Source organism: Poromitra crassiceps (assembly GCF_964638095.1).
Source record: "Poromitra crassiceps genome assembly, chromosome: 4".
Taxonomy (NCBI): Eukaryota; Metazoa; Chordata; class Actinopteri; order Beryciformes; family Melamphaidae; genus Poromitra; species Poromitra crassiceps.
This window is the reverse complement of record NC_139626.1, coordinates 47332411-47346790: the sequence shown is the minus strand read 5'-3', so window position 1 is coordinate 47346790 and position 14380 is coordinate 47332411. Positions and strand designations below refer to the sequence as shown.

At 44.5% G+C, this 14380-nt stretch overlaps 2 protein-coding genes across 2 annotated transcripts in view; both read right to left on the bottom strand.

The window, feature by feature from the left end:
* Positions 1-2369: 2369 nt before the first annotated feature.
* LOC310775822 (extracellular serine/threonine protein kinase FAM20C-like) overlaps positions 2370-14380 on the bottom strand; it is a gene marked incomplete at both ends in the record, with an annotated part of 75357 nt that continues 63346 nt past the window's right edge. The window contains 3 exons of the mRNA XM_083635951.1: positions 2370-2643; positions 2805-2864; positions 3467-3548. Of these exons, the coding sequence (XP_083492077.1) occupies positions 2370-2643; positions 2805-2864; positions 3467-3548 (416 nt within the window). The remainder of the gene's footprint in view (positions 2644-2804; positions 2865-3466; positions 3549-14380) is intronic.
* dnhd1 (dynein heavy chain domain 1) overlaps positions 4988-14380 on the bottom strand; it is a gene marked incomplete at its 5' end in the record, with an annotated part of 61512 nt that continues 52119 nt past the window's right edge. Inside the window, 10 exons of the mRNA XM_083635013.1 lie at positions 4988-5895; positions 6404-7005; positions 8121-8264; positions 8349-8440; positions 9106-9310; positions 9895-9987; positions 10845-11019; positions 11326-12035; positions 12451-12742; positions 13076-13254. Coding sequence (XP_083491139.1) covers positions 5002-5895; positions 6404-7005; positions 8121-8264; positions 8349-8440; positions 9106-9310; positions 9895-9987; positions 10845-11019; positions 11326-12035; positions 12451-12742; positions 13076-13254 — 3386 coding nt within the window. The 3' untranslated portion in view covers positions 4988-5001. The remainder of the gene's footprint in view (positions 5896-6403; positions 7006-8120; positions 8265-8348; positions 8441-9105; positions 9311-9894; positions 9988-10844; positions 11020-11325; positions 12036-12450; positions 12743-13075; positions 13255-14380) is intronic.

Here is a 14380-nt window from a genome sequence, read left to right as displayed (position 1 = left end):
CATAAACATAAACACGGAAGTTGGGAAAACAAAGCATTAACATCTTATTACTCTTTTGGGAATTTATTGTGCCAAATTCTTTGTCAAGGAAACTGTTGCTCCAAACAATGATTTCATCCTACAGCTCAATGTTTGGAGGACAATTGTAATACTGTGACGGCAAGAGTTTAATTTACTACGGTGGGCACTTATACTGTACAGTATATTATATATCAGTTATATTACTATAGAAAAACAGTACACAATCATGATAGGGCTAGGTATCTAAATGTGGTACTTCTTAGCGGCCTTAATTACATATAATAACAAAAGGACTGGCCAAAAATACACACACACACACACAGTCGCGCGTGCACACACACAAGATCTGACCTAATGTCGAATTTCTGCATGTTGCATTTATCGGAATTGTGAATCTGTTTTTATCGGTGACAGACCAATTTTGTTCAAGTCACAATGAAATTCAAAATTACTTTTTCACCTTGTTATTAGCTAATTCTCCATATCATAACAACATACACGTTAAAAGTAATTACAAAATGTGTATTATCTTGTATTTTTATGTCAAAATCCTATTGCAGGTGAGTAGGCGTAGAGAAAAATTCCCATCAAAGATTCGCACTGCGCCTGTGAAATGTCAAATGTTCTCTCCTGATTCTAAATACAGCTGAATCGCTTTTTTTTTTACCAAGTAAAACGATTTTTATAAGCATTTTATGAAACGTCTATGGAAAAATGTATGGCGGAGAAAATCCCTTAGGATGCATGCCAAACCCGGAAGAGGGCATGACTTTGGCACTCTATGTCCTGCCATGGCATCCTGTTTCATATATTATAATTATATTTCTATTTCTATTTCTATTCTATATTTCATGAAATATAGAATTATGGAAAGCAAGACGCCGTTGAAATGCTGTTTCCTACCCTTATGCCCTGCTGGTACACTTTGTGTACGTTTCTAATATTTGTGTTATGCTAATTTGTGCATCATCATTAGTCTGAACGTTATGAAATTAGGCCCAGGTGTTTTCTGTTTTATTTACAAAATTACAGTAGGGACATTTCCTGTCCCCCTGTAGAGAAAATACTCCCACTCTTCATGTTGGCGTACACTTTGTGCACTCTTGGGTCTTTTTGGGTGGGGTGGCACCCAGCTATTTTTTACATATAGTATGCATTGCCAAAAATCATGCTCTCAGCCTGGACCAGAGACATGGACCAAATAACAATGAATGAATAAAATTGCGGTTGGTGAGAATTGCATGGACTCAATGTCTTATGTCTGCATTTTCCATCGTTTTATCATTGGTTTTAATGATACACTTGATGATAAAAAGTGAAAATGTTCAACTTCCAGACCTTTCTGCATAAAAGCATGAAGTATCTGACATTAGGCATTTATCCTGGAGTCAATCTGGGTAGTGTAGCGGTATGATTCCCTGCCTACCAACACGAGGGTCGCAAGTTTGCCCCCCCGTGTTACGTCCGGCTTGGTCGGGCGTCCATACAGGCACGATTGGCTGTGTCGGCGGGTGGGAAGCCGGAATGAGGGTATGTGTCCTGGTCGCTGTACTAGCGCCTCCTCTGGTCGGTCGGGGTGCCTGTTCGGGGCGGAAGGGAACTGGTGGGAATAGCATGATCCTCCCACGTGCTACGTCCTGCCGGTGAAGCTCCCCGCCGTCAGGTGAAAAGAAGCGGCTGGCAACTGCACAAGTATGGGAGGACACGTGTGTGTCTATGGGTCTCCCCAGATTGGCAGACAGGGCGATACCGATACCCAGGAAAATATCGATACTCGATACCATTTTCCATACCACGCGGCGGGATGACAACACATCAAGAGGCATAAAAAATAAACAAAGACAGATGGACAGATAGATGCACGCTTCTCCATAATCTAGGCCTGATAAAACTCATTAAAAACTTTGACCTTACACAACAGATTACACCTGCTCTAGTCATCAGCCTATCAGAATACTTTGAACTTGTTGAAGCAAAAGATACCCACCAATGACAGGGAGGGACAAATCAGTCGGATGTTTGATTTTTCATTAAGAGAAAGCGTTTCAAAACCGTTTCAAATTTTTAGTATTGATACTTATCGATACCTGTTGTAAATGAGTATTGTATCAGTTTCAAATTTTTAGTATTGACTTTTATCGATACTATCGATACTTTTGACAACCCTAGAACCTACAAAAAGAAAAGGAAAAAAAGAAACATACATCCCACGCATTCCACACATTCAATAGCATACAAACGACTGTACACTAACACGAAGTTTGTGCAGAGTATTTCAACAAGGCACAAGGGTTCCAAAAACACGTATCCATAAACTTGACTTTGACAGTAACAGAGGTGTGTCGGCTCTACCATGTGACCATGCCTTTGACGTAGGCAATATCATCATATATGACCTCATCGTCGCCGCCATCATCCCCGCTCCGTGGCTCTTCTTGGCAGCGGCTTACGGTCTGCAGCACGGTGGCCAGGCGCCGGTCGAGAGCGGCGAGGTGAGCCTCCGACAGCAGAGGAGCCACGCCGGCCAGAGGATCGTGGGACAGCGACTCCCGCATGACGTCACTGAGACGGTACTGAGGCAGAGACAGGAGGCGCAGACGCAGCCAGGTGGAGCGACGGATCCTGGAGAGGGAGGGGAGGAATAGAGAGGGGCCAATGGAGAAGGGAGAGATATAATAGACGGAATGAACTGAACTGAACTGTGCTTAATTGGACTGCATTGAACTGAACTGGACATGGAGAGTTCTATTCCCCCCATGCTTTAGCACACTGTGTGTTTGTACCTGCAGCACTGTTCTAGTGGAGCTAGGATGGACGGCTCATCTTTGGAGTGGCGCCCAAATCTGCAGTGGAGAACACACTTGGTGTCAGTCGAGTCACATTTATAGCCATAAAACTAATAAGGACTTGCCTCCAAACATTCCTGAACAGTTTGTTCGGGACACTCGTAGCCTGAACACGAGAGCTAGCCTAGCGAACTTGAAACTACCCCATCTGAAAAGCAAAGTTGGGAGAAGTACATTCCTCTATACCGGTGGAGAGGAGTGGAACAAGATCCCTAACCAAATGAAATCTGCAAATTCTCTGAATGGTTTTAAAAACGTCCCGAAATAATTCTTGCCGAGTAAACTAGAGTAATGTGTAATGGTTGTAATGGTTATTGAACTTGTGTGTTTTTGTTGATTGTTCAATTTGTTTTATTTGATGCTATGTGTTACCGTATGTCCTGTTTTTATAAGACCATGTTGGAAATAAGTGTTCACACTTTTACATGTCTATCCCTTGGATTCTGTTCTGCTATATCCATAAATAAAATCAATCAATCAATCAATCAAACAATCAACGCTTTGCAGTGCATTAGACATTTTTTTGTCTCATTCTCTCTCTCTCGCACACACACTCTTAAAACACACACATTGAGCAACCCATCAGCAGAGATACTCACGCCCTGCCGTTGTCGAGGTGCAGTAGGAAAGTGTTGTTGCCGAACTTCTCAAATGTCTCATAATGGTGCCTGTCCATGTTACCTGGGGGGAAAGACACAGGTCATCAGTTACTCTTAAAGTACAAAGCCTCTTCAGTAGGTCTTTCTGCTGTACAGGAAGGTACAGTAGTATTAACCTGACTCCACCAGATGGGGCGGTATTGAGTTCACAAGTTAATCCATCTGGCAGCGTCAGGTTAGTACAGTACAGTATATACATCAACCCAAAAACCAGCTAGCCTCTTGACACAATATTATTTATCTCAGCTGCAGGTATTTTCAGTAGAGGTCATTGTCAAGGTGCAATATAAATATTTGCGTTGAGCTGTTGCATATTGAATCTACCACAGAGACAGACTCCTGTACATTTATTATACTTGACCAATTCTAAATATATGAAATGCACAGTTGTTTGTGACCAGACCAACCCATGTTAAAACTACAAAAGTACACATCAGAGCAAGAGAAAAATGTGTCTTCACTGTCTTCACAAGCCATGAGGAGGGAGAGAGAGAGAGAGAGAGAGAGAGAGAGAGACAGTGAGAGAGAGAGAGAGAGACAGGGAGAGCAGAGAGAAACAACATAACTTGGTCCAATTTGGGAATTTCTTTCATGCAGTTATAAAAGGCATTATAACTGCAAATTTATTTTCAGGGCATTTGTGTGTGTGTGTGTGTGTGTGTGTGTGTGTGTGTGTGTTTGTGTATGTGTGTGTGTGCGCGCACACACGCGCATGCGTGCGTCTCTAGTTGTGTAGGTGCGTATATAGTCACATGTATGAGTATATGCAGACTAAAGCTTTGGCATGACATTTCAGTGACATTCCCATTCCTCCATTCCCCAGGGTCTGTGAGATTCTGTTTTATCACACAACTTATAAAAGCATCGATTTAAGAAACCAAGATATGTTGTATTAAGAATAAGATATTATGTTACAATGTTTTCATAAAAAATAAATCACAGCATTTCAAACATGAATACATAAAGAGGTTGATAAATTGTCACACGATTCATGTGAACGTTGATTCTCGCCAGAGCCATAGAGATATAAGAGTTGCGTCATCTCCATTCACTCCAATGGATTTATTTATTTATTTTTTACCTCACAATAGTTCCCGGAAGTAAGGTTGTGGATTAAGGAGCGCTGTAGAGTTGCAGCAGAATGGACCGTTTGTGATGTACTGTACTGTGACAGGCTTAGACGTTTAACGAATCAAATTGGATATTATCAGCTTTATTTTATGCATTCAAACATGCTTCCTGGAACATGCTCCGCTACGTGAGTCGCGTGACTATCAAGCATTTTCGACTTCCGTTGGCAGCACTCTCTCTTTAAATCACTCTGATTCTAGCAACAAACACCTGTTCAAGATTTCTCATAAACAGTATGGCACAAAAGGAACTGTGACTCTCTTCTATACAGATCTAGTTTAATTTATTCACAAGTGGTAACTACAGTACACCGGTGTGTGCGGTTTTACAGCAGGTCTGTACAGTCAGAGTGTGCTCACTAGCCTCACCCTTCTCAAACTACACAACACAGGATTTAGCTTAGCTGGGAGGGGAATGGTGGTGATAATGTTAGCATCAGCCAGTCCCCAGTCTGCACTCTCCCGCTCTCCGTCCAGATAGAGCGGACAGTGGTAGACTGGGAAGTGAGGGGCGTCAGAGGGAGCAGCGTCTGAGACGTGGACAGGGTGTCTGGGGCGGGTGTGAGGGGCGTCAGAGGGAGCAGCGTCTGAGACGTGGACAGGGTGTCTGGGGCGGGTGTGAGGGGCGTCAGAGGGAGCAGCGTCTGAGACGGGGACAGGGTGTCTGGGGCGGGTGTGAGGGGCGTCAGAGGGAGCAGCGTCTGAGACGTGGACAGGGTGTCTGGAGCGGGGGTCAGAGGGAGCAGCGTCTGAGACGTGGACAGGGTGTCTGGGGCGGGTGTGAGGGGCGTCAGAGGGAGCAGCGTCTGAGACGTGGACAGGGTGTCTGGGGCGGGTGTGAGGGGCGTCAGAGGGAGCAGCGTCTGAGACATGGACAGGGTGTCTGGGGCGGGTGTGAGGGGCGTCAGAGGGAACAGCGTCTGAGACGTGGACAGGGTGTCTGGGGCGGGTGTGAGGGGCGTCAGAGGGAGCAGCGTCTGAGACGTGGACAGGGTGTCTGGGGCGGGTGTGAGGGGCGTCAGAGGGAGCAGCGTCTGAGACGGGGACAGGGTGTCTGGGGCGGGGGTCTCGGCCTCCAGCCTGGACGTGAAGCAGAGGCATGAGACACGGCTGGGGAGAGAGTGTGTCCTGCACGGCTCCCAGCCTCGTATTCCACAATGCCCCCCTCAGCTCCAGGCCGCACAAATAAACACCGTCCACCAGGGGGAGAGAGGCCGGGGATGTCAAAACACTCAGAACCTGGCAGGACAAGAAGAAACAGAGACAGGGTGGGAAACTAACTTTTTTTGATGAATTTGATTGATTGATTGATGCTTTTATTATAATTATGGATGCACGATATATCGGCAATCATATCCGTATCAGCCGATGTTAGTATTTTTTTTAATGATCTGTATCTGTATCTATGATCAAAATAACGGTAATATTGGTATCGGCCAAAATGTTCATATTGAGAGGAAACAATGTGGTAATCTATAATTCATCGGCTTTGCTAAATGTTTTGTAAATAAAGAAAGACATTACTTTTTCAAGTTCAGTGTTTACACGTGTTTTTCAGTATGTACAAAATTTGATTATCATAAACTCGTTTTTATACAGATCATATCGAGATCGATCAATGTCAGTTATCGGCCATAACAGCAATGTCCCATTGGTGCATCCCTAATTATAATAATAGCAAATAGCATGCCTATTTGAACAGCATTTGCCACCCTGGTTACATTGTAACACTTCCTTCTTGCTTTACCTGGAACTGCAGCTCTATCTCACTGAAACATTTGCGTTTTGCTTGAGCAGCCTCCCTCATCACCGCCACTAGAAACCCTCTGGGATTTCTGAAAGCAGCTAGTCGGTAGGCAGCGGGTGGATCTGTAGCAGCATCGTCCCAGAGATAAACAGCGAGCAGCTCCGCCCTCCTCTCCAGCAGAGACAGCTTAGCGAGCTCGAGGAGGGACGTGAAGGTGGGCGTGCTGTATCGAACGGGCCGGCGGAGCTGTGAGAGGAGCGAGGACACCACATCAATGAGATGGTCCCACTCAGCCTGGAAGAAGTCACGCAGGGGGCCGTGAGAAACGCCTCGTGCGTTCCCGTCTTCCTGGTTCTCCAGGTGACTCTTCAGAGCCTGCAGTCGGTCTCTAGCGTGGCTGTAATGCGGCAGGGCGGCAGGGGGCTTCAGCTCGTCGCTGCAGGTGCCGACTCTTCGTAGAGGAGTCTGGGAGTACCGCAGCAGGACGTCCAGGGTGTGACCTTTGACCTTGACCAGCTCTGCTGCCAGATCAGCGCTGAAGCCCAACACCAGGGAGTAGTCCTGAACACGTTGCTCCAGGACCTGCAGCAGTCCTGACAAATCTGCAGACGTGAAATGGCATGGTAACAAACACAAGTTTTATTGACACAGAGCAGATGACAAAACACTCTCTGATCCTTGTACTTCTTATTATTGGTTGTTTGTAATGTTGATGATTTAGAAATGTAGGCTCATTCTACTGCTGCACTCAATTCTAACTCTTGACAAGTACTAAATGTCAAACACATAACTAGAACGACCGCACCGCGGATTTATGCCTCCGCCAGTAGTTCATTCTTGAGTCCAAATCGCCATTTGAGGCAAATTCGAAGAAATTCCGGCAAGGCGCTCCTGAGATGTTGCGTTACAGAGCATGGAAATTGGGTGTGTGAGGTCAGTGACCTTTGACCTTTGATCACCAAAATGGAACCCGTTCATCCTTGCACCCAAGTCGACGTTTGAGCCAAATTGGAAGAAATTCCATCAAGCCGTTCTTGAGATATCACTTTAATGAACTTGGGAATGGCATTCGTGAGGTCACAGTGACCTTGACCTTTGACCATGAACATCTAATCAGTTCATCCTTGAGTCCAAGTCGATGTTTGAGGCAAATTTGATGAAATTCCGTCAAGGCATTCCTCAGATATCGCGTTAACGAACATCGGACGGACGTACGTATGTACATACGGACGGACAACCCGGATCCATAATGCCTCCGGCTTGGCTATTGCTGGCGGAGGCATAAAAACAGACAATTTGGCAGGAGTCATTGTCTTCCTGCAGATGACTGTATAAGCTTGTACTTTTTTTTTTTTATACAGTGGGAGTCTCACTGAGAGCAATGCTCTCTTTTTCAGGAGCGCCCTGTTCACATTCACACACACATTCATACCTGGAAGCTGACCAGTACAACCACAGTCTGATCTGCTGGCCACTGAGCAGCTCCACTGGAGCAGTTGGGGTTAAGGGCCTTGCTCAAGGGCACCTCAGTGGTGGTAATGAGGGAGGGGCAAGGGCTGCCTTTTCACTTTCCCCACCCAGATTTATCCTGCCGGTCCCGAGGATTGAACCGACGACCTTCCAGTCACAAGCTCGCTTCTCTAACCGTTGGGCCACCTCTGCCCCTGACTGTAAGGTGTACAGTATAAAACACATGAGTAAAAAGTTGTTTGAGTACCAAAGCGACCAGGATTGCTGATAGAGAGGAGGTGTGGCCCACTGCCCCACAGAGGAGACACCGTACCGAGGCAGGTCTTGACAACACTCTCCACCACCGCCAGGTCTGCAGAGTCTGACACATGGCCGCCATGCACCAGATTGACTATGGATAAAAAGTAGAATGAGGTCAAAGCGTAATACAGTAACTGAACTAGCGGGACAGTTCCACCTGTTCATGCGGCCTCACCTGCTATGTACTCCAGAGCCTTCGTCTTGTCGTGGCAGAGACTGGCAATGTGATCGTGTGCCTCCACCAAAGCCATGAGGTCTTCTTGCGTCCTTTGAAAAGAAACAACCAACATACACAGGCTACATAACAGTCTTCTTCCATCAGGATGACATATCCACAATTATGACAATATCGCACACAAAAATGTGAAGCAGATTTTGAAGTAATTGTTGTTAATATTGGTTTAATTTCTCAGGGAAGAGACCGCGCATAAGCCCACTAGGGTTTCTTGTCTCTGCACCTGCACAATCTCTTCATTCATTTGGATCCTTTCGTTTGTTCTTGATTTTACTATGTGCAAATAAATAAATGAATAAATAAATAAATAAAAAAGCGTATAACTCATGTGAATGTGAAGCTCATAATGTTGATTTAATATAATTTAAGTTCTTAGTTATATATTAAGACTTTTAAAAATAGTAATATTGTTGACAATTGGATAACCGTAACATTCACATTATTATTACACGCAAGTATAAGAAAGTCATGAATTTCAATTATATTTGATATCTTCAAAACAATTGTGTGAATACAATATAATACAAAATAATATTTTGAGATGGGACATAGTTTTGAGTTTCAACACCGCATCAAGCAGATATTTCAAATTGATTAACTGGATTAATGACGGGAAAGATGAATCTACAGTATCAGTACAGTCTACATATATGCGTGCATTACAAATCAAATCTATTATTATTATCAATTTTCTCACCAGTGGTAGATGTTCCCCTGGCCTAAGTTCTTGCAGGTCTGTCTCTGCAGTAAGACAGAGTGCAGGGTGGCACAGCGGAGGAGGGGCTCCGACAGAGACCCAGGCTGGACGGGGGACGCCACCTGACGCACAGAGCAGCTCAGCTCCTCCTTCACATCCCAGGGGGAGTCGCACACCAGAGGCAGGCCACACATTCGCACTGCCACTGTAGAATCATCATCATCGTCATCATCATCATCATCATCATACTAATAACTAAGGATATAGTAATGGTTACAAAAAAACAGAAAATGTAACTTACAAAGAGTTTAAGTACAAAAATAACTTAAAGGCAAATGTTAATTAACAATTAAAAAAAAAGGCAAGCAAAGTGTGTGCCCATTATAGAAAGCGACTTATTAGGAATGTATCAATATAAATATTGACATGATATTTTGGATACTGGGTATTGTAGGGTATTGGTATTGGTGGATTTCATCGAGAACCATGATCAACATCACAAATTAAAACCAGGCAACTTGATTTTCTGCGTTTTTCCACACAAGGAAGGACCTTTTAATGGCGATTTTTTTAAATATCTGCATTAGCCCACTTTTGTGCACTGACTTCAGACTAATGCATTTTGTTCATGGAATGGACGAGGCTACTCTGTATTGGACAATATTTCTATAGTACCTGGAATGGGTATTGAAAGAGAGACTGGTTCATCCAAAGGACTGAAGTTATAGTGGTTGATCTGAGAGAGGAGGATCTGCATCATTAGCAGCATAAGAAGTTGCACAGGCGTACCAGGTATGGAGCGTGTTGTGTATCCTCGACTTATAAACCACAGTCGGAAGTGTGGGTGAACCAGACCTGGTGCTGCTGTCATGAGCGCCTCACCTGATGACAGATAGACAGACAGACAGAGAGACAGACAGATAGATAGATAGATAGATAGATAGATACATAGATAGACACAGACAGACATAGATAGAAGAATGTATATTTAATTCTAAGATATCAGGCCAGTAGTAGTAGATAGTAGGCCAGTGATCACTGAATCAATCCATTATTGTGTAATTGGTTGTTTTATTTTAGGCTTTCGATCATTATACAGGAATCATGTGTGAAAAGTTTTGTTATTTTCTAAATAGGACGAATCAGCATGACAACAAAAATGTATTTCCAGGTGCCACTGCAGAAACTAGTATGAAATAAAGCTGAAAAGCTGTGCCAAACAAACGTTAATATCCCAAAAACGATACACCACATCGCTTATATTTTGACATTGTGATTTGAAAATAGAAGTAGCTAGAGGGTCTGATGTATAATATGTATGTCGTGTTAAAGTTGAGTGAACTGTTACAGTTTTAAAATGTGCAAATTGATCACACACTCAAGGCTGGCTCCATAGGGTTATTAATTATAAAGGTTGAAAAAAGTATAAAACATAAATTGTAATTTCTCAAACAGCACAAACGCTAATTTAAAGATGAATTAAGATGATAAGAGTCCTAAAAGTGGCGACTCGTTTGCATTTGAGTTTGAATGGAGTGTCTAGCTTAAAGTATGAAGGAGGAGTTCAAACAGGGCATGTTTCACCATGAACTGCTGTTTAAAACGAACAGCAGTTGCACCCGGAAGTATAGCCAATCCGTTTGTTTACAAGCATGTTGATTCGTCCAATACTCTATGCGTTTGTATTCGAATTGAGCAGTCCAAATCCAGATTACACTGATTCTTTATGAACGAACTACCTTTAGAAGACGACACCAACTGATTGAGATGAAACAGGACTTTGTCGTCCCATTGTTCCAACAGGTGACAGTCGTTAAAAACCAACCAATGGCCGTCAGTCACAGCTCTGTCCAGTGCTGAGAGGATGACCTCCCTGTCACACTTCACTCCAACTGAAACGACTTTCAGCGGAACCTGAAAAACAAAACAAAATACAGACATATATTTAAAAAAATATATATATATATTGTATATAAAAATAAAAAAGCATAGAAGTGCAATGGTTACACCCAGTGTCCAAAATTAACTTTTTTGTCCACTGGCCAAATGGCTGGTCAAACTTTACCAACCAACTCAATGGGTTACTATTGTTTTGTTTTTTTGGCTGGTGAGTAAAGCCAATGTACCAGCCACTTGCATATTTTACCAAACTTTGGCTGGTGCTAATTTTGGACCCTGGTTACAGCTATTCAATTGAAATAAATAAATCAAATACGTTACCCGCTTTGCATCTGCTTGGTAGCGGTTTAATTGTTTTATCAAGTGAAGAGGCTGAATGTTTGTCCACCTCTCTCTGCCTGGACTGGGCAACGTAAGAATGATGGGTCCCTCGTGTCTGGCAACGAATCGAGAGAGGGCCTCTGGGTTCCCGGTGTGAGGAGCCTCAGGCCCCGCTGTCTGTCCAGAGAGGCCGAGGTGGCAGGCGGCCATGTCGTCAGCCAGCCCCTCCAGGCAGTGAGGGAGCATGGTCTTCCAGAGCAGAGCGCGCTGCAGCGAGGACAGATGGGAGTGCGAGCGACAGGGGACGGCTCCCACCACGGTGGAGGACGGGAAGCGCAGGTACTCCTGCCACTGTTCGGGGGAGGAGGCCAGTGATGCGATCAGACCTCTGAAAGCTGGGATCTTCTCCAAGCGGAGGAGATCCCGGTGGACATGAGGGGGTATCCAGCCGGGCAGAGCGAGCTGGGGTGTGACGGAATGTGAGGGAGCAGGGAAGTCCATGTCTCCCAGGCCCTTGAGGAAGGCCACCCTCTCAGCCTCCGAGCACAGCTGGTTGTGCTGGAGCAGAGACACAGACACCAGCAGCTTCAGAAGGGCGGCGTGGCTCTGGAAGAGACAAGGCCGATACTGGAGCAGCAGCTGAGCTACCATCCTATGAGTGAGCTCTGACATTATAACTGCTGCTACTTTCCCATTGAAAGAGGACCCACCTGTGTAGGAGAAAAAAAAAGGTTTCACCCTTGTGGGTAATGAATGAGCAACAGGATCTAACAGTATTCTACATGCGCTTGGGTCAGTATTCAGACAAGTGACAGCGGAATTCAGAGTTCAAAACAACTCGTCAGAGTTCATCCCACTTACTCAACTTGCAGATTCAAACCCCTAACTTTTCCCTCGTTAGGACACAATGGAACACATTTAACATGTTGGATGATGCATTATTCAAACACATATTCATATACATGTGCATAGCATGCTATTTCTAACTTATGACCGTACATAGCAATGTATATAGTACAAGTCCTGTGCTCTGACTTCATCTTCGGTATGCAGGATAGAGAGAAAAACACGATCCTTTCTGCAGGTCAGAGAGAATGAAACAGAAAAGAATTGTATTTGTCACACCTGGCACAGCGAAGGCCCCACGCATCGCCGCGATGAAGCCACACAGTGAGAAGTAGTAGCCCGGGGAGAGACGGGACACCTCCTGGAGGGCCCTGTAGAGGGCAGCAGCGAGCCTGGCTGCTCCTCGGGGCCCGGCCAGCAGGCTCTCGTGCTGCTCCAGCTCCACACTCAGCTGCTGCATCTCAGCCTCCACTTCCTCCACTGCTGCCTGGCAAGCAGCCGCGTGGGCGAGGAAACCACAGTCCTGCAACAGTGGGGTGTTGGACTGGAGGATGCAGTCCATTAGAGAGACCTAAGACAAGAGTGATGTGCAGGAACTATGAACCGCAGCAAATAGTTAACACTGCCATCTGTTGGGTGTTGCATGGAAGCACTGCATCATGTTTCAATTTGATTTGAGCAGTGAAATTCATCTTTTCATCCACTGGCCACAGTGACAGGTGGATAATAAGACATAGATAATATCATTATAGAAGAGTACACAATAATGATGGTTGGGTACCTCCCAGAGTGGTTGGTTGAGTAGATAAACCCTGATTTGACTCTACTTCAACATAATGTAATACTAAATGAACCGACAGGAATATTAATCGCTCGGTATGATATTAAACGCTGGCCTCATCACCTCCATGTTGACCAGTTTGTCTTGCAGTACGTGTTTGTCATTGTGGAGGGCAGAGTGTTGAGTCAGCAGTTGGGTACAGGCAGACTGCAGCAGATGTGTCAGCAGCAGCTCCTGGATCTGTGCTGAGCTCAGAGAGAGGTCAACCACTCGCACCGCAGACAAGATGGACGGCTGGATCTCTAAGGGACAAGGGCAGGGACAGCCATGGTACTGTAAGCCACTGCTTTCGGATAGCGACACACAGCGAATAGATTTACATATTATACTTACATTACTTACATATTATATGAAGAGTTCATTCCCAAAAAGCTGCATATATTCATACAAGTTAAGCTGACCATTCAGTATCTTTAAAGTCCAGAGGATCCAGTCTGTCAAAGTGTTACAATTTTGTCAATGATGGACTTGAGTTCCGTACTATTCTTTAAAACGAAACCATAATTTATTTGTTGTGACATGAATCATTTTGAGCAGGGTTCACATTTGTAAAATGGTGGACATCTCATTTTGGAACCAAACCCATTCTAAGTAGAGTGATATGTTTAAGTCTGCTGTCCATCTATGGATGTGACTGTGACGTCCTGGTGTTGTCCTTGTACCATGTGTTTCAATATGCTCTGTGAAAAAATATAAGTGTCTCTGTACCAATGACAACTTTCATCAATTACAAGACAAATTGCTCTCTATATTTTAAAGTGATTCTGATAGCCAAATGGCTTACTTTGCAAACAGCTTTTCTATATCCCTGCTCACATTATGATCATTTTACCACTTGCAGAGAAGAGATAGGAAAATATAGAGATAGGAAAATACATATAAAGATGATATATATATTTAAAAAAAAATTACCTTTATTTATACAGGGGGAGTCTCACTGAGAGCAATGCTCTCTTTTTCAGGAGTGCCCTGTTCACATTCACACCTGGAAGCTGACCAGTACAAGCACAGTCTGATCTGCTGGCCACTGAGCAGCTCCACTAGAGCGGTTGGGGTTAAGGGCCTTGCTCAAGGGCACCTCAGTGGTGGTAATGCGGGAGGGGCAAGTGCTGCCTTTTCACTTTCCCCACCCAGAATTATCCTGCCGGTCCCGGGGATTGAACCGACGACCTTCCGGTCACAAGCTCGCTTCTCTAATTGGGGGATTCTCCTTAGCTTAATTCATTAAGGCTAACAAAATGTTTGGATATGGTTTACTATAGAGTTAAAATGTGTGGTTTGAAAGAGAATCTACAGTATAGGATGAATGTGTACACTTCCTGCTTAGCCCAGCCACTATGTGTATTATATGCGATGATCAACACATTT